Here is a 23,680-nt window from a genome sequence, read left to right as displayed (position 1 = left end):
GCTCCAGGCAGTGACAGCAAGGCGGGAGGCAGCGTTGATCTGCTGCAGGGCAGGGAGGCTCTGCAGGGCATTGATCTGCCGGAGGGCAGGGAGGCTCTGCAGGGCATTGATCTGCTGCAGGGCAGGGAGGCTCTGCAGGGCATTGATCTGCTGCAGGGCACGGAGGCTCTGCGGGGCATTGATCTGCTGTGGGGCAGGGAGGCTCTGCAGGGCATTGATCTGCTGTGGGGCAGGGAGGCTCTGCAGGGCATTGATCTGCTGCAGGGCACGGAGGCTCTGCAGGGCATTGATCTGCTGGAGGGCAGGGAGGCTCTGCAGGGCATTGATCTGCTGGAGGGCACGGAGGCTCTGCAGGGCATTGATCTGCTGTGGGGCAGGGAGGCTCTGCAGGGCATTGATCTGCTGCGGGGCAGGGAGGCTCTGCAGGGCATTGATCTGCTGCAGGGCAGGGAGGCTCTGCAGGGGCGTCTGCGCAGGTTGGATGGAAGGACCGAGGCCAGTGGTGCGAGGTTCAACAAGGCCAAGGGCTGCGTGCTGCGCTTGGGTCACAGCAATCCCCTGCAGCTCCAGGCTGGGGAAAGAGTCTGCAAAGCTGAGATAAAGGACCTGTGGTGCTGGTCAGCAGAGGCTGAACGTGAGCCAGGTGTGCCCAGGTGGCCAAGAAGGCCAATGGCACCTGGCTTGTGTCAGCAATAGTGTGGCCAGCAGCACCAGGACAATGATTTTGCCTCTGTACTGGGCACAGGTGAGGCCACGCCTCAGGTGCTGTGTCCAGTTCTGCGCCCCTCGATTCAGGAAGCACTCAGTGCCACGGGCTGGGTCACAGGGTGGACTGGATGATCTCAGAGCTTTTTTCCAGCTTTAATGACTGTGATCTGTGGGGTGCCCGGGCCGCTGGAGAGCCCGCGTTTCCCGTGGGTGAGCCCGGTGCCGCCGAGCCCCGCGCTGCTCCCTCACGATGCTCCCTCCCGCTGCCGCCGCCCGCCCCGCCTTCCCGCGGTGACGGCAGAGCGCGGCGCCGGTGACGGCATCCGGCCGAGCCCGCCGCGGCAGGAGGGGACAGGGCCAGGCCGGGAGCGGGGCAGGAGGGGACGGGGCCAGGCCGGGCCATGGCTCCCGCGGCCGTGCAGCCGCCCGAGGTGCAGTTCGCGCAGCGCTTGGCCGCCAACGAGAAGCGCATCCGAGACCGCGCCCTCAAAAAGCTGCGGGGCTACATCGGCGTGCGGACCCAGCGCCCCGCCGGTACGGACCGGGGCGGGCCGGGGGCCGGGGGGTGGGCAGGGACCGGGGTAGGGACGGGGACAGGTCCTGGTGCCGAGGCGTGGGGAGCAGCGGCCCCGGCGGACGGACGGCATGGGGAGGGAAGGAAGCACCACGTGTGCGCCCTGAGCCCGGCACGCCTCCTCGGGGCTTCCTCTCGAGTGTTTTCTTCCTTTACATTTTATTTTATTTTATTTTATTTTATTTTATTTTATTTTATTTTTTGCTTTTACTTTTTTTTTCTTTAATGTTACGCATATATTTCACCACACATACGCACGTATTGCTGCAAGCGCAGCCCCAGGCGCGGGAGCCGAGGGACGCGTGGGATCCTCGCCCGGGAATTGTCTCCGGGCTCGGGAGGGATCAGCTTGCATTGGGGAAGGGTTTGCTGGCAGCGTTAACAAATCCAGGGTGGGAGAAGAATAGCTCGTGTGCTCTGGTTCCCAAGGAACGTAAATGCACTGAACTGATCCAGGCTGGAAACATCCCGGTGTATGCCGCATAAAGCTTCATCCTCTGTTGTTTATATGAGGTGATGTCTGTCTGTTTCCGTGACTGATATTCAGGAGCATCGGAGGGAATCGAGGAAAGCTAAGTTATGTTTCAGTACTTGTGTAATTGCAGCTGATCCTGTGTAACCCATTTGGATTGCCTGTTACCTCCACTTCGTGGTATCAAAAGCTTTTTTTCTACGTTTTTCCAAAAATTCTACTTGAAGTTTTGTATGAGCACCTTAGAACTAAGAGTTCAGTGGTGTCCCTGGAATCAGTTTGAGGCTGGCAAAGCCAATCTGAAGCTTCCTGCACCTGAAAGTGCCTCATGTGAACGACTTCCACATAGATATGTGTTATTTCTATACCTTATATTACATATTCTATATATAATCTAATGTATAATCTATATTATTGTATATAAAACATGCATTTTATAAGCTGGTTTATGCATTATTTTATTACCAAATATTTAAAATATATACTATTGAGTATTACATCTCTATTTTATATATTAGTATACATTATATATTTGGCTTTGGAGAACCAGCCTAGAGCAGACCCCAAGAGCTCAACTGCAGCTGGAATGCTGGTTGGACCTCAGGGAATTCCTTGAAAAGACTGTAGAATGAATATTGTTTCTCACCTTTCCAAGTAGTATTTGACCCATTAGCCATGTCTGACAGAGGCAAGGACACCTAGGACAGCTTACAGGGTCAGGCCAGGAGCCAAACATCATTATCCCATTCCTGACAATTAACATAGATCTAGGGATTGCCTGGGGACTAGGATGGTGTACATCATGTATTTCTATTTTTCCAGGTACTTTCTATTTTCTTAGCTCTGGAGACTTTCTAAGGGGCACTCTGTGTTCAGTAGAGCTCGGTGCATCTCCCTGCCAAGTGCAGATTCCTTGCAGTTTGTGGGAGCAGCCACAGGAAGGACAGGGGTGCCCATAACTGAGGGAAGAGGCTGCAGGTTCAGGCACTGCTTTGAGACACCGTGAAACCATCACAGGGAAATTGCTCAGTTGGGCTGTGAACTTTTTTGCATGTTGGAATCAGCACACTGTGGAATGCAAATGAGTAGGAAACAAGGGTGACTAATTTCCAGAGCTCTTAGATTTACTTGCTGTTAGGTACTATTCAAACTGGTGGTATTGAAACAAAGATTAACTTCTCTGGGCTTGGAGAAAAAGCATGTTCAGGAGAGAGGGTTTTTTTTAAAGTTATTTATTAATTAGCAGCCTTATACCCATTTTGAGAGGGATGAGGCTCTCACATCAGGCAACCCAGGTAAGACACCCTAAGTGAGGAGTTGAGAATGTGCTGACTTCTGGAAGAAGTGCTGGAGTTCACCAGATGTTCAGGGCTGTCAGGTGTTTTGTAGGTAGTCAGGACTGCTCTGTGTGGTCTGTGCTAAGGCTGAGCTTCTTCAGAGAGCCAGAGCTCTTAATTTTCAGCAAGAAGTTGAACTCTGTGGAAGGCATTGAACTACCAAATTAACCTATGAAAGAATAGTAAACAGAAATAACTTCTAGTAAAAGAGGGAAGATTGCTGGAGGGTTTCCTGTCTGACAGAGCTGCACTTACTTGGGCCTGGATCTGTAAAGGATTTATGTAATTTCCACTGAAATGTGCTTGTGTGGATCTGGTCCATTGCAATTATCTAGAATAGGAAAAGTTGTAACAAATTCAATGATAGCAGTGTCAAAGCAGCCCGACTCCCAAACAGAAATGCTGACAAGGCTTGCATTAAAGTAGCTGTGAGTGGTTGTAAAGTGTTAATCCCAGCTCCCACAATACATAGAACAGTGTCAGTGTGCATAGGGATGGTTACAATTCAAGCCCTAAAGCCAAAATCTTTCTCAGGATAAGTTTAATGTATAGAAAGCCTTCAGTTCTGGGCACTGTGGTTGCTAATACAATGCATTCAGGTTTTAAAATAACCTTACTTTAATGGTTATTATTTGCCAGCTGTGGCTGGAGACAGCACATAAAGTTGAAAAACAGAAAACACAATCTTGAAACTACTTTTGAGCCACTTGGATAAGAAAATTGCTCTAATTTTTGGTCAGAGTCTTATGTCAAATGGACACTTATGCCTAGGACACTTTAAAAAGCCCTGTGTGTATGAAAAACAACCCCATGGAAGTCTGTGTTTCCTCCCCTCAGAGCACAGGAACAGGCTGCCCAGGGCAGTGGTGGAGTCAGTGTCCCTGGAGGGATTTAAAATACGTGTGGATGTGGCACCTGGGGACATGGTTTAGTGGTGGCCTTGGCAGTGATTATCTGAGAGTTCTTTTCCAACCTGAATAATTCTGTGATTCAATTCTGTGAAGTCCTGAGCCACATTTATAGGTGATGCCTCTGTAGAGTTAATGCTGCCTGTGAGGTTAAAACTGCTTCTTACCACACAGTATGTCACATGTAATTCCCTTAAGAAATGTTACTAATTTTAATATTTCAACTAATATTAAATTAGTGGATCAAACAGTTTCATATTTTATCATAACAGTACTGTCAAATCTAAGTTAAATTTATAATTAATGCCTAATATTACTGGACACATTGCTCCCTACATAGCATTTTGCATATTTCCTCACTTAATTTCTTTTTAAGCAAACAGGACTAATGTGTTTGCAGGTATTTTTGTCTGATAATTGCTTTCAAATTACTTGGTTCAAGGAGAAGGTGCACAATTCAGATCTTGCATTGGATCTCAGGCTTTTTTACTGGCAGACCCCTGAGACAGTGATCTTTTTGGAGCAAATTTGAGCTTACTGAAGATGATGACCTTTTCAAAGTAATGTTCCATGAGATTGCTTGGGAGTATTTAATAGGCCATAGTTTGAAAAAAACTGTGGTAGGTCATTGTAGGTCCCTTGTAACTGTTATAATTTTACTTCACAGAAATTTAGCTGATGTAATGAGAAATCCCATTCTTGAGCAGGTGTGACTTTCCATGTAGTACTTTACTTCTGGATTGTGAAAATATTTTTTGCTGTTGAAATTCAGGTGTTACTACATCCCAAGACTATCAGAAATACTTTTGTTATAGTTGCTCAGGCTCTTTGACTATAAAGTTTAATGTAAAAATAAATGTGTTGATTGCTAGAAGTTTATTATATCAAAACAAACCCCTAGTAAGGAGTAAAACTATTAGTAAAGTGAGAATTTTATTAAAAACAACAAAACAAAAAACATCATGTCTCTTGTGAAAATATTTCTGATACTCACATTAAAAATTTCTTTCAGACTTGGTGTTATAAATATGCCAGAGACATTTATCAGAATTATCTTGGTATTCATTTTACCTGTGACTGTTTTGAAATCTTTGCTGTTTCAGTGCAAGGTAGAAGCTTACAGTCACTGAATCACTGTTATATGCCAAATTGCCTTCCAGTCAATGTGCTTACAGTAGGAACCCAGAGAAAATAACAAAAACAAAGGAGAAAGCAGGGAGCAGAGGGAACTGCATGAAAACATTTGGGGGAAATGTGTGGGTTTTTCCTTTCATTCAGACTTGTTCTGTACCGTAGGTGGCTTCAGTCGTGAAGAACTGCTGAAAATATGGAAGGGCCTTTTCTATTGTATGTGGATGCAGGATAAACCTCTGCTTCAGGTATAGTAACTGGGTTTGTATTTGCTTGAGGGGCCCCTCCAAAGTACACTCTAGGGATATAATAATACAGAATGGGGAAATTATCTTCTTTTTTTTTTCCTTTTTTTTTTCCCTTCGTGCAGGAAACGAGGTGAATGTAACTCAGTGATCTGAACATGAACAGATCATCTTTGAAGTCTCCTTCTGAGGGGCAGGTGTAGCTGTTTACCTTTCAAAAGGAGAGCTAAAATGAGTGAAATGTTGATTTTGTGTAGCTAGAGCAGTAACAGCAGGTTGCCCTTAACTGCAGCTACAACATTTGTGCTGATTTTAGTGCGGAAGTTCCACACTTCCTCTTCGTTTGTTAGTTCAGTAGCACTTCCTCCACTACCAATTTTGTCCCTAGTGCATATTTTTGTCAACTTCTACTAGTTTGTCTCCCTCCTTCCCAAAAATAACTGGTTTTCAAGTACCAGCTCTCAGTTACCTCAATTTTCAGTTTACTTGTCTGCATGAACAAGGTTGGTTTCACACATATCTCACACCCCTCCACAGAGACCTACATGAGAGCAGTGCCCTATAAGTTTTGCATCATTTAATAACTCAAATATGTGGGGTTCTTCTCCTCCTAATTCAATTTTGTCTGCTGTCAGAAAGATGATCAGTGCAGAGATCTGGTAAAATGAACAGGTTTTGATGCCCTTGAAACTTCTCTTCCAGCTGACCTAGTCCCAGTGCAAGGATAACTGCAGGACTAAAGCAGCTGTTGAGAGAATATTTTTCATTTTGAGAGATGTTTCATGAAATTCATACTTCTGGCTGTTTGCTGGTCATGTGTTTAGTGAGAAGACCAAACTCTAAAACATGCTACACTAACTACATTTATTTACTTTTAGGAGGAACTTGCAGCCAATATTTCACAGCTTATCCACGTGTTTCAGAATACAGAGGCTCGTAAGTACTGCTTAATTACCTAATGCTTTGTAGGGTACTTCCCTCTTTGGTGATTCCACTATCACAGTGGCAGAATAAAGACAGACAGACAGAGGGGCTGTTTTGGTGGGTTTTTATTTCCTTTTTGTCCATCTGGTCTGCGTGATTGCTTTAAGGGAGCCATGAGCTGCAGGTTTTTTCTGGTTGGTGCAGAAGAAGAGTTGTGTCTTCAGTGTGACACAGCTGAGGTTTTTTGGGACAGGTAGCAAAACAAACTTGTCCCCTTACTTCTCCAGTCTACATAGACTGTTCTGCGTATTTCCTGCTCAAAACCAACCTTGTTTCATGAGGTGTTAAGCCCCTGGTATTCAAAATGCTTATGAAATGGAGTACTCAGTCAATGCCAAAAATGCATGGGTAGAAATGGGTGCAGAATAGATATTTTGCTCAAACTTTTGTGTATGTAACACAAAATAGATACAAATCTGTCCATGTAATTAAACTGGTTTTTGAAAGTAGCTGGGTGCTTTTCTTGTGTTGTTCTCAAGTTTAATTGATTATTGTACCAGCATCAAGCCTGACTTCCCACAGCTCTGTCCCTGTCACTAGGAGAGTCCTAGGGAACTTTCTTGAGATTCTTTCACCTTATTGAAAGAATCTCAGTTTGAGATTGTTTCACTGTGCCAGACATGCAGGTGTTTCTCTTGCTCCCTTGCAGGACATCTGTTCATCCAGACGTTTTGGCAGACAATGAACCGGGAGTGGAACGGGATTGACAATCTGCGTCTGGACAAGTACTACATGGTAATTATCCCTCTCTGGGTGCTGTTTGCTCCTGGAAAATGGGTGGTGCTGGTGTGCTGGAAGGCAGCTCTGTCTGCACAGTAAGAGAAGACAATGTATCATCTTCTTGACACCTTGCAAGAGAGATTTGTTTTAAAGGCTTTCACTCACCACTGTGTGAATCTAAAAGTCAGTACAGTTTATATCGTGCTCAAGGGCTTTCCCTTCTAACATAGTGATTTTTCTCATTGATTTCTATACTGGAATAAAAAGAGACCTTCGAGATCATTGAGTCCAACCCAGCCCTAACACCTCCACTACACCATGGCACTGAGTGCCACATCCAGTATTTTTTTAAACATATCCAGGGGTGGGGACTCCACCACCTCCCTGGGCAGACCATTCCAGTACTTCATCACTCTTTCAGTGAAAAACATTTTCCTAATATCCAACCTATATTTCCCTTGGCACAGCTTGAGGCTGTGTCCTCTCATTCTGTCAGTTGTTGCCTGGTGAGTTGTTTAGATCAGACTGTTTCAAGACTCTTTTATGATTCTTCACTAGAACCCAAACTTTCCACCAATAAAATATCCACTGTACTACATTCAGCGGATATTTTCTATAGGAAACAGAATATTAAAACAGGAACTAAAATCTTAGACAGCATACCTTTGTAAAGAACAAAATCTCATTATCATCTTCTTTGAAAGAAGTTAATTGCAGGCACATTCACTGGTGGTTTTTCTTTCCCAATATTAGCAGATAAAAGTTATATCAGTAAGTGAAGTGTTTTGAGCCAGTTGAATGTGGCTGTTTTACATGTGACTGTCTCTTAATGCAATTTTCATGTAAATTAAATTATTATTGCCACCATCTATCCCATATTGTTGTGTCCAGTTTAAGCTGTGTCTTTTCTTAGATTAAGGCAGCACTTAGTGAAGAAATCAGGGCTGTGAATCAAGAGAAAGCTGTATAGCAGAAATGGTCATGGACTTTTTTGTGCTTAGCATATGAAAAGAGTTTGTTGTCCTCACAGCACCCTCCTGTTGCATTACATGATAGACAGCCTGTCAAAACGTTCATGTGAGGCAGCTTCCACTTGGTGCTGTAGAGGTTTACCAAGAAATCTGTTCATATTAGTCACAGTGACTCCTGTACCTGTTTTCATAAACCAATATGCTTATCAGATTTTGTGCTTTGCAGCTGATGCGCCTGATTTTGAGGCAATCCTTTGAAGTGCTGAAAAGAAGTGAATGGGATGAGGGGTAAGCAGATTTCTGAATGTTGTTGCATTATAAACAGGTCACCCAAGTATACCAAGTATTCAAATATATTTTCATTTAATAGATTTTTTTTTCCATAGATGCCACTGTCATGAAGTCTTAACATTAAGGCTTATTTGTTCTTCATATCACTTTGTTTAGTAACATAGTAAGGTGTTACACATCATTAAATTAAATACAGTATTTCATGTATTTCATTTTCTGTTGTAGCCAGAAGAGCTATCAATGAAATATCACCTACAGAGAGACTAGACAGGGAACCTGCATCCCAGAAAATACAGAAAAAGAATTTTTTTTTGTTAGTTTATGGTTTTCTGATTGGCTTTGAATTTTTTTTAAGTATTTATTTTACTGTGGTTAATTATGGTGACTTCTTGTCTGAACCGACAGAACCCCTTAAATGTAAATTAGCTTTCTGTTGTAAACATCAGTGGTTTTGGTTGTATTTCTTCCATATTCCATTAAAAGGCAAATAATTGCAGTCATTTGCTCTGTCTAGAGCCCTTGTGCCACTTCTAAGATCATTGTCTGTAAATTGATGAAGAGATTTCAGTCTTTTAATTGAAAGTGCTCAGTAAACCAGTGTTAAGGTTATCCTTTCTCTCTCTCTCACCCTCTGAAATGTGGGAGGCACACAGACATGTTTTTGTGGAAACAAAAAGGAATCCAGAGCTAAAGCACACCCCATCCCTCCTGTTCCACCTTAATTTTGCACTGGGTAAATGTTGAAAAGATGTTGAAGAGATGAAAATGTTCCTTGACAGGAGCAGAAGGTGTGGGAGGAGCTTTGATAAAGCTGAAGTCTTTCCCACACACATGGTCACCCAAAGTGATCTCTGACAAGGTTTCTTGTAGCTTTGGCCTCCATCTTCCACTGGAATGAGGCAGAGTGGGAAGAGAGGATCATGATTCCTTCCTTTGCAGAGTGAGGGAGCTCAAGAACTGCCTTTCCCTCCTGAGTGGAGCCAAGAAGCTGCCTAGCATGACTTTCTTCCCTCTTGTCTTTTAAAATGCATTTGAAGAAAGGTGTATTAAAGTAAAACTGAAAGAGTCTTTATGGGTTTTCAATGTTTGAATTCTCTTTGGGACTGAAAATGTTTATTCTGGGCAAAATTGCAGCAGGTCCCAAAGAATGCCAGGGGAGAAAGCCTGGAATATACAAAACTTCACTTTCATGAAGGATAGCAGTGATAGGCCTGAGGGTAAAAAAAGAAGGAAAAAAATTCAAATTGGATAGCTGTTCATAACTGTAAAAGAAGTGCAGCTTGTACTCAAGACAAGAGTTTGTTTTCAAGGCAAATAAGACATGAGCAATTGAATATGAATATTTTGTTCTTTTTTCCCCTCTTTATTGTTTTTTTCCAGTCTAGTTGAACCATTGCTGCAGCTGTTAATGAAAGAAATTATGGACCCAGACAGCAATTCTCCCACTGGGATAAAGTTCCATTTCATTGATATCTATCTGGATGAATTGGCTAAAGTTGGTGCCAAGGAGGTTAGAAAATACTTTCTCATTATATTCCTGATTGATGTTAGCTGTGGCATGAAGCATCTTAGAAGAAATGTATTTTTTAGATTATGTAATTTTTAATGGTTTTAAATATAACAACACTGAGTAAGCATGAAGAATGTGATGTACTACAAGTTTTGCTTTTACTTTTATTCATTCTTTGACAGTGGAAATATGGTAATTTCTCTCAAGTTTCTGAGTACTGCTACTGGTAACAAAAAGGCCCTGGATACCTCTGCCAGTTGGAATTGAAAATGTGAAAGACTGTTAAATAAGATCCCCCAGCACCAATTCCTGTACAAACACCAATATTCAAGGACTTTCAGTGTACACATAACAGCATTTTCTGTACTCAATTTTTTTTCTTTCTAATCAAACAGCTCACAGCAGACCAGAATCTCAAGTTCATTGAACCTTTCTGCAAAATTGCTGCCAAATCAAAAGAGTAAGTTTAATGAAAAGATAAATATTTTTTAAGAATTACGAAACTGTGAATATGGTAATAAATGGATCAAAAAATCATAATTTCAGAATGTAGAGAAAGAAGGGTATTTTACCAGCAATGTGCACAGTCATTTGAAGATAACTTGTATTTATCAAAGTCACAGATAGTCTCCATGGATTTATAAGAACTATATCAACCTTTGCTGGGTAATTTGTCCAGTTATTTTAATATCTTAATGCATAGAGCAGCTGAGCTGCTGTAACATAGGTCAGCATATAAAAAGTGAAATTTAAGAGTAGCACATTAGCAGGACACTGCTTGGATTAAAGGACTTCTGTTTAGGGAGTAACAGGTTCACTTTCATCATCTGAAGAGCCCGGTGTTCTTCCACTTTCTTTCTCCTCCATTTTCCCTCAAATTGCCACTTTTTTAACAAGGGAGGGGAGCGTGTTTGTGCCTGTGGGCTCACCCTGCTCTCCTGTGACAGTCGGCGTGTGCTCCATGCTGTGGCCACCGGCGTCTTCGAGATGATCGTGGATCAGTCGCCCTTCGCCATCGAGGACCTGATGAAAGAGCTGGGTGCCAACAGTGATGAGGAGAATGCTTCTGAGGAAGGCAAACAGGAAAATGAGGAGATGCTTAAAACCAAAGGTAAGGAGGAAACTCTAAATTGCGCTGGTAAGAGCTGCTAGGATGGAAGATCCTGTTTCCTGACAATACATTTCTGCTCTGAGGCAATCAAACACATGTTCAGGGTGTTGTGAGGATAATTGTGTTTTCCCATCTTCTCTTCAGATGTGCTTAATAAAGCTTGTTCTTTTGGAGTCACTATCTCAGACAAAGCATTAATATTCAGTCTTTTTTTTTCTATAATAACAGACAGATGTCCATCAAGAAAATCAGCAGAGAACTCTGAGAAAACAGAGGATATCAATGAAAATGCTGATGATGGGATTGGAACTGTTCTTCAGGTTTGTGGCCCTTTTGCTCTGTTACTGATATTTCTGCTCTCTTTTTTTCTCCGTCCCTTTCAAGAGGTGCAGAAGTAAAGGGTGTTAATGGATAAACATGTTACAAAATTTTAATCTCCTTCTGATTTACTGTAATGTGGTATTTATGTAATGTGTATTCTGTGAGTGGTAGTAAAATAAATGCATGTCTAAATTCCTCTTTCCTCTCTCCCATACCTTCTGTTTTCTGCTCCTCCCTTCCTGTTTCAAGAGTTAAGAAATGCATGTGCTAAAAGCCAATTCAGTGAGGGTGGGGAAGCTACCAGCCTAATTTTCACTGAACTTGGATGATGGGATGCATAGGAGGGAGAGTAATGTGTTACAATTTGGGTTTTCTGGACCCAGAGCCAGCACAGTGCAGTGATTCTGACAGATCCTCCCATCAAACATGCAGGTGGATACACTTCACGCATCTGTGGCTTTTAAGTGAGAATTAGGACATGGCACACTTTAAATCTGATATTCAGCTAAATATTTATGGGAGGTTTGAAGTGGGTTGGCTTCTCTCTTGAGCAAGAATTAAGGTTAGGAACATTTGAGAAAGTGATACCGAGTTCAGCTGTTCTGTTAATGGAGCAGCCATCTGTACAAGCCTGTGTGTGAAGGGGGCGTGAATTTCAACAGAGGAAAACATTTGTGGTTTAAAGGAAGTGTCTGTTTCAAGATGTGTATCTTTACAATTTACCTATTGAACTTGATCTATTTGTAACAGGAGTTGCACTGGGTTATCTTGCATGGATAAACTAAGAACAGCTGTGTTGTACTTTCCTCCCAACAGTTTGATTACAAGGCTGTTGCTGACAAAATCTTCGAATTTGCAAGCAAGAAGAATACACCTTCCGTGAACAGAAAGAGGCTGTACAAGCTGGTCAAAAAGTGAGTTCTGCTGAAATAGACCTTGTCCTAAGCTACTCTGATTTTCTTTCTGCCCAGACTCTCTTGTCTGGTGATGTTTTCATGCTGTTCCTCACTGGTACCAGGCAGCTGCAGCCAGCTGGGGCTTATCTGCACCGTGTGGGTTTGAACTGCAGGATGTGACATCAGGTTGGGTGTGATGCAAGGAACAGATGGAGGAAAAGTGTAAAATGGCTGTTTTCTCAATACTTTCAGCAATTTGATTTGACTTTGGATGTTTCTGAGGCACACCCTTCTGGTGTTTGTAACTTTCTGTGCAAAAATACATTGTTTGTATTTTGGCAAAACTGTAATGAGTACAGTGATGCTGTTCTGCTGGTGTTACTATTGGTACTGAATGAATAATAATGTTTTGGTTTTTCTTCTCTCCCTTCCTCTCACCTGCAGGTTCCAGGACTTAGCAGAAGGTAAGGACTGGGCAGCAAAGAGAGACAGTAGTTATTTTCTGTTAAATGATACATAATGTTCCCATAAAATGTGTATTGGAATTTTTTTTTTCCTCTTTTTTTATGTGTATTTCAAGAATATTGTATTGGGAGTTTTGTGGGTTTTTAAAATGTCATTAAGACACATTACACATTTTTTGTGAGATGGCCAAATTCCTTTCACAATTTGATCAACCCTGTGCTTTGTCCTCAAATGAAAGATGATTATTCTTGCTTAAACAAATAGGAATCAGTCATATGCTTTTCTTAAAGGTTAGGTGGGGAAAAAAGAGTTGTTTTTTTCTTTCTGTGGGAGTTATGCTGTATATGAACAGCATAACTGTTCACAGAAATAGGACTCTCAGTTTTCTGATCCCTTATCCTTCCTCAACAGGAATCTTCCCCCAAGATATTCCCGAAGATGTTTCTTCAGATGAAGATGATGATGAATCCGGTAGGCGAAAGAGAAAGAAAAAAGCTGTCAAGCCTTGGCAGCAAAATGAGCTGGAAAAAGTGAAAGGTAAGGCAAGATCAATATTTGGGAGAGAGACAATCTGCAGTGACTTGTGCAGTTTGGCAAGGTGTCAGATAGAAGCTGTTCTGAGGAAGGCAACACTATTGTTCAGGATGTGCTGATTTGTGTGATGAAGGTTAAATGTAAAATTAAGTTCTCTTTGAAAGTGGAGGGAGTTCTCTTCCTAATTCTGAGGCAAGCATCACCTCAAAAAATTCAGTCAAAAGTAGAACTGGAAGCATCTGTTTACATTGCTCCTTTGAGCAGGTGCATTTACTGTAGGAAAGCAGAAACACGTCAGTCTTAAAACAGGATGAGTGCTAGAATATAAGAATTTGGGGATGTTGGAATACTGAACCCCTGAGCAACAGGGGTTTTAGGGATGTTGCTGTGAAAAATAGGGAATGGTTTAGATCTTTTACATCTTTTAGATCTTACCTGTGACAAGGCAAAATTAGCAAAGTATTAATTAGGCCAGACGTCATCAGACTGCAGTGTTCTGAGCTGCTGTAACAGTGAAACTGTTGTGCAGGCTGAAAATGGGAAAATGGTGCACCTATTTTAAAAGAAAATAACAAAAATAGGATAGAATTCAGTTGTTGTAAGTCCCTTTGTGTTTCACATGTGTGTTATGACATTCTTTTTGGGATGGATTTAGAGGATAAAGAAGAATTGTCAAGTGTGAAGGTGCCATCAGTTCCCCAGAGGAAGAGGAAAAAAAGGAAGAAGAGGGACAGCCCAAGTGCTGATTCTGGAACAGCTGATGGAAACTGTGAGGAGGGAAAAGCTGAAACATCTGGATCCAATGCTTCTAGCCAGGAAAAGGTGCCAGAAAATAACAAGGAGAGGAAGAGAAAGAAATTGCTGGTAAATGAGGCCAGTGAGACCACAAATGTAGCAACTGACACCAGAGAAAATCACAGTATCTGTGTGCAGAACAGTCTGACTGACGCAGAACAGAGTAAAAAGAGTCAGCTGAAGAAAATGAATCCCAAAGTGCAGAATGTTCCTGCAAAAGCAGCGTGTCAGAATGGACCAGCCACTGCCAGTGCAGCAGAGGATGTCAGCCCATCTGCCACGCTGTTACCTCCTAAGGCTGGGAAGAAGAAGCAGAAAGCAGGGGCTGTCCTGGTGAATGGGGATCCCCCTGTGCAGCAAACTGAGCTGAAACCCAGCAAGGAAGGCTTGCTGGGGACCCTGCCAAGAAAGGCAGGGGCTGAATCTGCACCCTCCAGAAAGGTCACGCTGAAGACAAAGACAAAGTTAGTTGGTTTGGAAGGGATGAAAGTCTCCAGTCAGAATGCAGCAACTCTGAAAAAGAAGAGAAAAGTTAAAGACGTGCTGATCTCTGTCGAAGCCAACGGAGGTCTGGAGACTGTGTGCAAGAAAAGCAGGAAGGTGGTATGTACATCTCATTCCTTTCTCTGCCTGCTTCAGGAACTGCCAGGCTCATTTTCAAATTTGGCTTTAGCTTTCTGAGCATGGGGCTGGATGGGCTGCTTGGTAATGTCATCATGCATTGGCACCAGAAAAGAACTTGGTTCCCCAGAAATCCACACACTGCTACAGTGTCACACACCCTCCTGGACAGTGACACTAAATCCTGTGCCAGCCACTCAGCTGGAGGAACCCATCTAGCTGAAAAAGGGGACGTCAGGGGCAAGATGTGGTTGTCTTTTTTCATCTGTTTTTTTCTTTGGTCCCTGGGTTAATTATTCTTTTGCATTGGGTCTCTGGCTGAGCTTTACAGCATGCTCACAAAAGGCATTACATTTTGGCAAAACAGTGAGAAATGGGAAGATGGAACATCCCTTCTGCAGCAGCAGCACACAAGATTACGAACAGCTCCTTGTGAAACTGCCCACAGCAATTCCAGGAGTGGCTTCTTTTGCTCACTCACTGCTCCATCTTAAAAACACCTGATAGGACTATCTGGTGAAAATATTTGGGGAAAGAGAATAGACATTGGAACAGCTGGAATAGAGAATATGACACTGTGACCTTTAATCTCATTGGTGGCTTCCTATCCCATTTATGAATGGTCCAGTTTTTCATAAAAACAATACTGTGTTTCTTCACTAGGAGGGTCTGATGTCATCTTCTTCAAAAATGTATGCCTTGCAGTTTGTGAAATAACCTATTTTTTTGACCTCTCTACCTTGCACCCCCATTTTCTTCTTTGTAATAGGTAGAATAGGGTTGATTTTTCTCAGTGATTTGAGAGCCAAGAAGCATTTTTCACTGTGTAGTTTTGATAGTGTGGCTAAGAAAGAGAGTGCAGGTGTTCTTCCCTCTCCTGCTACTGAAATTCTTTTCAACTGCTCATTTCTCAAGTGCATATTCACCCTAACACATTCAGGGGTTTAGTTACATTCTTGGAAGTCTTGCTGACAGTCTCACTTTGGTGGAAAAGATTCATAAAGCACAGATGAGATTATGAGTACCAAAAAGAATTAAAACTGCATGTTATGAGCCTAAGAGCTCACTTCTGTTTGACTTAAGTTAAAAACTGTAGGATTAGTTAAGTAGTGCAGCCTTGTATATGGAGCTATAACTACTCAGTCCTTGGCAGGAGAAAGAAATCATATTGAAACTTTGCTTAAATAGTAATAAACTAACTGACATTTTCTATGTTTTGATGATGAAACATAGAAAATGAGAGGAAAGCGCCAAAAGGTTTCTCTCTCCCCACTATTCAACCTGCATTTCTCTCCCTGTGGGGCTTCCAAAGTAGGGACCATTGGCTTTGTCTCCTGTTCCCTCAATATTCCATTGTTTCACACCTGGTTTTTCTTTGTCTATAAAAGTTTACTTTCCAAGAAAATACAGTTATGACACCCTCATCTCTTTCTGTAAGACTTTGCTGGAGGTGACCAGCAGAGTCCAAGACCTGTGACAGATTCAAGATAAGAAATTCCTGCAGAATTCATGGAAAGGAGTTGTTGGCATAACTTAGCACAGGCACTGAGGGAAGGGCAGCAGCACAACCCCAGCACTGGCCTGTTGGCTGTCAGGGCATGGGCTACTGGGTCACTCTGCACGTGGAATTCCAAAGAAATTATGGCATTTGATTTTTCTTGCTCAGTCCACGTAGCTCTGTGTGTGTGTGTGTGTGTTAAAAGGGAGGAGAGGGATGGAGACAAGGAAAGATACTTGGAAGTTGAGTCAGGAGGAGGGAGAATGCTGATGGAAGAAAGAGGAGGATGGGGTAAAGCTAAAATGCACAAATGCAGCTTTGCTAATTTTGTTTTGATTGCTTGAGAAATAACATCTTGTTTTATTTCCTGATTTTAGTTACGTAATCCTGGCCTTGTGCCCAGAAATGAGGGGCATGTTTTGATTCTTGATTTTAAGGACAACACATACCTCCAGAGAATTAGCTTCAAATATTCAGAGGAAAGAGGAGGAGGAGAAGGGAAAAAACCCAGACAAGATCAGCATTATTTCAGAGTTGTCTCCACAAGTCAGAAAACGAAAAGTCGTGTGGTTTTTCCTTTATTTGAAGCAGTAGTGATTTTCAGATCAAAAGAGGCCATATCTGCTGTACGTGTTCCACAGTTTGTCACTGAAATTGGATTTCCGTGTCTGTAGGTTAATGAGAAGCAGTCCACAGACAGCAGGTTAGAGAGCTCTGCCAGTGCAAGTCCTAAGAATTGTACTGGAGACAAGAATTGCTTTAGGTGTCATAGAAATATGAATTTTAAGCAGCAAACCAGTAGCAGTGCACAATAACTGAATTTCTGAACATATAGTCAGATTTCATACTCCATTTTTTTCTTCAGCGTCTCCATATTAGCCCAAAGCTGTGTTTGTTCATTAGTTATTCATCTTTTTCATCCAGAGGTACCACAGAAGAGTTTTTGCTTACAGTGAAGGAAAAAAAAATGATCATTTGTGTGCAGGAGAGCTGGATCAATTGCCAATTATCCTCATGCACATGGAGAAAACTTGTTTGTTTGCACTCTGCTGGGCTTGGCAAATCTATTACAAATTCTTCCTTTTGTGCTTTGCAGTGACTTTCCTATTTCTGCACAGAGCTTGCCTTAAACTTCTGCTTTCAGTCATGCTAATTGCAAAATTACCTGCTGGGAGCTAAACGTGATGATTAACTGATGTGAGTCTGTGGTCAGCACTGGTCACAGCACTAAGTTTTAGTTAATTACTAAAACAGAAGTTTACTTTAGTTAACTACTTGTACTGAAGCATTTTTCCCTTTCCCTCCTTCACAGGAAGGCAGTACTGCCCTGCCACCGTTAAAGAAAAAGAAAGCTAAACCAGGAAGTGATTTTGTAAAATTTGAAAAATCAACTGTACCAAAGGCAGTGTTCTTCAGGAAAGCCAGAAGCACCATCTCTTCCACCAGGACATCCATGCAGGTGAGGTGATCCCACAAAGGGCAGCTGTGTCTGGGGACAAATGTCTTCCCAGGCAAGCTCCCCAGGAAAGGGAGTGACCTCAGACTTGTGCTGTCTTCTCCACTCCCTGTTAGTCTCCTAACATGAGCAGCTATAACTGGGAATGCTGATGCATTTGCCTGTAGAGAGGGTCACACATGGCTCCAGAGTTTCAGAAAATGAGCTGTAGATATCTCTGAAATCTTTTCTTCCTTCCCTTCTGCTCTCAGCCTTCCTGTTGAACACACCATTCTGAATCTGCTCATTTCTCGAGAAAGCAAAAACAAACTGAAGTCTTTCAAAGGGACTTTGAGCCTCCATTTCTTCTCATTTGGAGTGGCAACAGTGCAGGGCTTTAAAAGTGCCCTCTTCTTTAGACCTTTTTAACATTTAAAGCTTTTCAAGTCCTCTTAGCAGTTGGAGGCCCAAGTGCAGTGGGGCCAATCTGTTTAACACACAAATATCTTCTTGTTTGTTGTTGAATTACATAATAACATTAAGGAGAGTATGTGATTTCTGCACAAATGGAATGTTTGCTTTTGGCTAGGAAAACAGTGCTTCTTAGCAGCAGTCAGTGCCAGAGGAATGGGGCAGTTCTAAACCAAATGAAGGAAGAAGTAGGCTGCTTTACATCAGAGGGATGCAGGTGAAAGAACTCAAAGCCTTGCCTCAGAAATCTTATTTTATTTCATGTCTTTATTTTGCTTTATAGCTGAACAAACTGCAGACACCCAGCTCCAAAAAAGTCACGTTTGGCTTGAATAAAAACATGACTGCAGGTGAGTCTGATATGTGCGTGTGTGTCCACAGTCTGTCTGGTAGCTGAGGAATGGGGAAGCTGTGCACACTCACACACCTGTGGAACACCTGAAACAGGATGGTTCTGTTCCTTTTTTGTCTTTATATTTGTATTTAATTTACAAACCCTCCTCAAGTTCCTTTCCGGAGGAGATGGTAAAGTTTAGGATATTCAGCCCTGCAGCTAGACCTGAGCAGTTGCAGGGTGCTGCATTAGTGACCTGCAGAAGGAGCCTCAAGGATGGAAAACTGCAGCAGGGAGATGAACTCACCTTTCTGAGCTGCCTGTTTGCAGGGTCCCTCTGGAAACACGTGCACTTCACAGTCTTCATTGCTCATTTCTGTTTCCCAAGGCAAAGGTGCTGACATGCTGATAAAATCAGACTTTGTAGTAGCAAAGTTTGCTTTTTATTTTGGCTGCTCGTGGTTTATTACTGGTCATGAATAGATAAAGGTCACTCCCCTTCTGTAAGCAGGCAGTGTTTTCCTTGTTTAATAAATGTCTTGCTCCATAGCATAGAATTATATTCCATGTATTCATTGAGCTACTTTTTAACTCTCTGAGGTGTACAATAGGTCAAGTTCAAATTGAGAACAGTGTATTTAGGTAAATGTCTTCATGTTAATATAACACTCTGAACAAAATGAAGAATAAATGCCTCCCTGCTGGCTGAAGGGATGGCCAAGAGTCTCTAGAGCTGTTCAGCAGACAGAGTAGAGACACTGCTCACCCACTGTCACCTTTTAAAGTCCAGTGTGGTGTTTTTCAGGATAGCTGTGTCTGAGGAAAAGGCTCAGAGTCTCTGGTAGTCTGTGGAACCACATGGAGGGTTCACAGTAGATTGCAGAAGACCCTGTTCCCCATGGGGCTTTGTTGAGAGATGTGCTTCACCACCATCTCTTTAAGTCTTAGGCTTCTGATCCTTGCTGGGCTTGAGGATCTAACTCAGGCTTCTAGGGCTGGGAAATTCTACAGCTGACTGACAGGCCCAGTTACTCCAAGGGTTGCATCTGTTTTTAACTTGTTGGCTTGTTTTCCAACAGAATTTAAAAAGACTGACAAAAGTATATTAGTGAGCCCAGAAGGACCCTCCCGTGTGGCTTTCAATCCTGAACAGAAACCTCGTCATGGGGTGCTGAAGTCACCCACAGTGACCCCAGCAAAAGAGCCCCAAATGAAGAGACCATTTACAATGTCAGCTAAGAAGAGACCAACTGCTGTGGACTTCTTTTAAACCAATAAATGTGGCCTACTTTTGTACAGGACATTTTGCTAACCTAGAATGTTCTCTGGAGGTATTTTGAACTTCTTTATTTTTTTAAGTTAACACAAATTGTATATACAAAATCCTGATTATGACCTGGGTCATTGCTATTTTGAAACCACTTCAGCTCTACCTTGAAATAAATGTTTTGTCTTTTTACAGAAAAGAAACAAAATCCAATCTCTGCTCAGGTTTGGTCTACAAAAAGTATGGTCTTTGCCCATGTTATTCCCAAGAGACTTGTCCATTTAATTAAGGAATGTTCAGGGTTTGATTGTTCCAGTGATTTTTTTTTTGAGCCAGTGTGAGATAACGCACTTCATGCTGTTAAACTGTCTTTCATTAGGCAGAGTTTAAATTGGAAAAAGGCAATGCAAATTTTAAGCCTCCTTGATCATGTGTTTTAAAATTCTACTCTGTCATTTTTCATGTATGACCCCTGGCATCCTGTTATTTCTTCTGGAATTAATGATTACCTCATGTCTCTGTTGAATAACAGCTGTTCTAGGGTAGCTTTGCAGCTAGCAAGCGAGCTTTCCCTGGGATAAGAAACTCTTAGCTGTTGCTTAAGTGGTCACTGGTGCAAATAAACCTTCACAGCTGGTTGCCTGCTGACTTGGTGGCAAGTCACCACATTATTTTCATTAATCCAAGTGCCAAAGCTGGCTTGAGCCTGTCACACTGTGAGCTGGCTCCTTCACTGAACTGAAATTCGTACTCCTGCGCAGGAGAAATCTTTGATATTTCCAGGTCTTTCCCCAGCCCCCTCTGCTGCCTTTCCTGAAGGCCTGGCAAGACTCCTGGTTTTCTGCTTTAGCTGCTGGTGTCACCACATTGTGCCAGAATTCAGCCCTCGTTCAGTGCATGAACCTCTGCCTGGACCCAAGTGAGCTGGATGGGTGTCGTGCGTCTTTGGGTACGACACATCTCTGAAAGCTTTGGTGCCTCTGAGTACAGCATGAAACTACAGCCCATGCAGCTTGGTTTTGGTTTTGATGTAGAATCAGATGTCCACTTGGCATTTCTTGGAGTTCTGTTTTTATTTGGGTATTTTATTACTACTCTGCGTGTTTTGTTTTTAATTTGCTTCTTTAGCAAATAAAGATTGAGGTGAGGATTGAGGTGCATTTCTGCTAGAGATCATTTATGTAATCTGAATGGGAACGGTGAGGAGGGGAAGACTAAAACAAAACCCTTTTTGATACAATTGGAAGATTTGAAATCTTTCTTTGGAAATTTTCTGTATGTGAATGAGTCAAAGGCTTTGCAGCAGCTCTACATTAGAGCTCAGCTTGGAAGCACAGCCTAGTGCCAGAGCAAAACTGTTCATGAAGCTTTACAGCAGTTATTCCTGTAAGAGGAAGGGTGAACCTGCTTCATTACCTTGTCTTAGGATAACTGGATTATCAGTTAAATAAACTGATAAATGTTTATTTAGCTACTTCAGCCAGCAGAATTACATTTTGTGATATATTTGCATACTTCAGCGCTGTTTTTTACCAGTCCTTGACATTGTCCTCTGCCAGACTGTTCCTCATAAGCAACTGTATTGAAACTGTTCTTTTGTAGCTCATCTACAATTGCTTCAAAATACTGGGGGTACTTCCAGATGGCTGGTTGGTCTCAGCTGCTCAATTCTAATCCGTCCCAGTTCTCTCACTGAGTTTGTGACAGTCCACGGTTTGTGGTACTGCCAGAAATTAATTTTGCTCTTGTCTTTTCTCATTTACAGTGAAGGACTGAATTTCATTTGGTTTTGGTATTGGTTTAGGCTGTATCTGTTTCTGTGATCAATAAGGAACTCTGGAGAATACACTGATAAATTAATGATACTCATTTATGCAAGTATTGTTCATTTAAGTTTCAAAAAGCTCATTGTATATTAGCACAATGGATTTTGTTGACAAGATGATGGTAAGTAGGGTGTAACAGCCTGTTCAATATGTTGTACTGTTACTTTGTCCTGTGGGTGAAAAGTGTCCTGTGGAATATGCATAAAACCATTTGTATGTGCATGGTTGTGAATGCCTCAGGTTGGAGATGCCACATTACTCCAAAGATAGAGATGCAAAAAATCACTCAGTGGATCTGGTGTACACAGAAAAATCCAAGATCCAGACACTCTGGGGTTTAGTTTTAATACATATAACTTATTATGGAAGTATATTGGTTGTCTGGGTCTTTTTCTGTTGATTGTAGATCCACTGAACCTATTGCTTGTACAACTATTTTGTTGCCCATAGCGTTAAATCAAGAGGGCAGAAATGGCAGTCAGGTTTTATCTAAAATTTTAGTGATGTGATTGCTTGTTGTGATGCAACCATCATCCATCTGTGCCACAAAACTGGTGCAGTGTTTTGTAAATATACCTGTGAGGTGGGTATTGTCTGCAGTGGTGTCTGGAATTTCATTCAGGACAATTTACAAACAAAACCCGACCACTGTCACTGCAGTTTATTCAGCATTGTTGGGTTACATTTGAATATATTACCCAGATTATTTGGATAGTGACAATGCCAAGAAACATTCAAGAAAAAAAAGAAATGTAACTTGCAGTTTCCACTGCACAGACACAACAGGACTCTGAGGAGAAGTGTATTGGTAAGAAAAGAGAAAGGAAAACTCATCTGACCTGTTTGATGTCACTTGATGGGGTTTTTTTCAGTGTTACTCCAGTTCCCTAGCTGCCAGCCATGCTTTGAGTCAAAAATAATGTGGCCTAACTTTTAAAAGACAGTGGTTTTTAATGATTGTCTCTGTGTTTTTGTTACGAATCTGATCAACTTTGTCAAGCTCTATTAGTTTATAATTCTTCATAGCTTCAAGAGAACTCAAAAGCACAAAATTAATTCAGCAAGGCAAAAAGTTGAAATTCTATTTCAAATATTGGATATGCAAGGTGTCTTATAGTCTGTCAAAACTGTGTGACTTGGAAAGTATCCAGTGCCCTTTGTCATGAATTATCTGCACTGAGATTTCATTAGAGGCAGGAAGAAAAGTATCATTTTATGTTCCTCTGCAAGAGCATTGTTAATACAAATACAGTGTCTAAGCTTTACATCATTTAATTTAGTCCAATAAACCATATTTTTTTGTGGACATTGTATTTTGGGTAAATCTGTGAATTGGGGAGGTTTGGAGAGGGTAACATATGGGGAGGGCACTTAAATGCACAAAATTGTTCTTGCTGGTGTGCACCTGCTGTCTTTTCTTTTTATTTGATATATAAAGAGCCCAAACTGATGAAGGCTCAGACACCTTTGCAGCAGGCTTGGGACAGGCCATAGCTGATCATACACCTTGAACTTTTTACCTTTGGAACTGGGTCAGAGATAGCAGCACCTAAAAGACTGCTCAGGAGAAATTGGTAGAGCACACCCTGTCACTGCTTGGTGATGAGAATTGATAACTAAAGTGATAATGAGGCAAGATGTGCACTGCCAGGATTGGTGAGAGATGGACACTTGGAAAGCTGTTGGACTGCTTGTGTACCAGCAGCACATCTGAAAGAATTCGTGTACAGAGAAACCCTGCACAGGGTGCTGCAACCCCACCTCAGGTGGTGGCAGGCCCTGCACCTGCTCAGGATCAATTAAAATTAATCACGGTGTTTTGACAGGCACATAGTTTTCAGGAATGCAAAAGTAATTATTCAAACAAAAATGATCTGTCCCTACCAGTGCCACTAATAAAGTTAAACCATGAATCCTCAGCTAAAACAGGAACAGAGTTCCTTCAGAGAAAAGTTGTGTAGAAGAGGCTGGCCCAGAGCCTGTGCAGCATCCCGGCTTCAGCATGGACACCTTGTTAAAAGATGCTGCTTTTCCAACCGTGCTCACCTGTGCCTGGTCCATCACAGGAGCCAGACAGGGAAAGCAGCAGAGATCCGAAATTCTGAAACTGAGACAGCTGCAGTCTCTGTGGCCAGATCTGTGTCATTGGGGAAGCCACACAAGAGCCCCGGGGCCAAGGCAGAGCCCTGAGGGACACCCCTCATCCCTGTCCTGCAGCTGCACATGGAGCCAGCACAGCTCCCTGGCTGTGTCCG

The 23,680-nt window shown here is 42.2% G+C and overlaps 1 protein-coding gene across 1 annotated transcript; it reads left to right on the top strand.

Moving 5' to 3' along the window:
• The first annotated feature begins 614 nt into the window (after positions 1-614).
• Positions 615-22,731, top strand: RRP1B (ribosomal RNA processing 1B). The gene is made up of 16 exons (XM_063393099.1): positions 615-1,242; positions 5,296-5,378; positions 6,254-6,311; positions 7,009-7,094; positions 8,277-8,338; positions 9,722-9,851; positions 10,247-10,311; positions 10,799-10,962; positions 11,191-11,282; positions 12,100-12,197; positions 12,624-12,643; positions 13,056-13,181; positions 13,834-14,576; positions 17,405-17,551; positions 18,282-18,348; positions 19,412-22,731. Exons 1-16 carry the CDS (start codon positions 1,110-1,112, stop codon positions 19,600-19,602), a joined length of 2,265 nt encoding a protein of 754 aa, XP_063249169.1. The 5' UTR covers positions 615-1,109; the 3' UTR covers positions 19,603-22,731.
• The last annotated feature ends 949 nt before the right edge of the window (positions 22,732-23,680 follow it).

Source organism: Prinia subflava, chromosome 3 (assembly GCF_021018805.1).
Source record: "Prinia subflava isolate CZ2003 ecotype Zambia chromosome 3, Cam_Psub_1.2, whole genome shotgun sequence".
Lineage (NCBI taxonomy): Eukaryota > Metazoa > Chordata > Aves > Passeriformes > Cisticolidae > Prinia > Prinia subflava.
The sequence above is the reverse complement of the archived record's forward strand: the minus strand, read 5'-3'. Positions and strand labels throughout refer to the sequence as shown.

Excerpts from the sequence above, each read along its gene's own strand:
- RRP1B (XM_063393099.1), top strand. The coding sequence starts at position 1,110 with ATGGCTCCCGCGGCCGTGCAGCCGCCCGAGGTGCAGTTCGCGCAGCGC. Across the intron at positions 7,095-8,276 it reads GTCTGGACAAGTACTACATG|CTGATGCGCCTGATTTTGAG; the intron begins GTAATTATCCCT and ends TGTGCTTTGCAG. Across the intron at positions 17,552-18,281 it reads CCACCAGGACATCCATGCAG|CTGAACAAACTGCAGACACC; the intron begins GTGAGGTGATCC and ends TTTGCTTTATAG.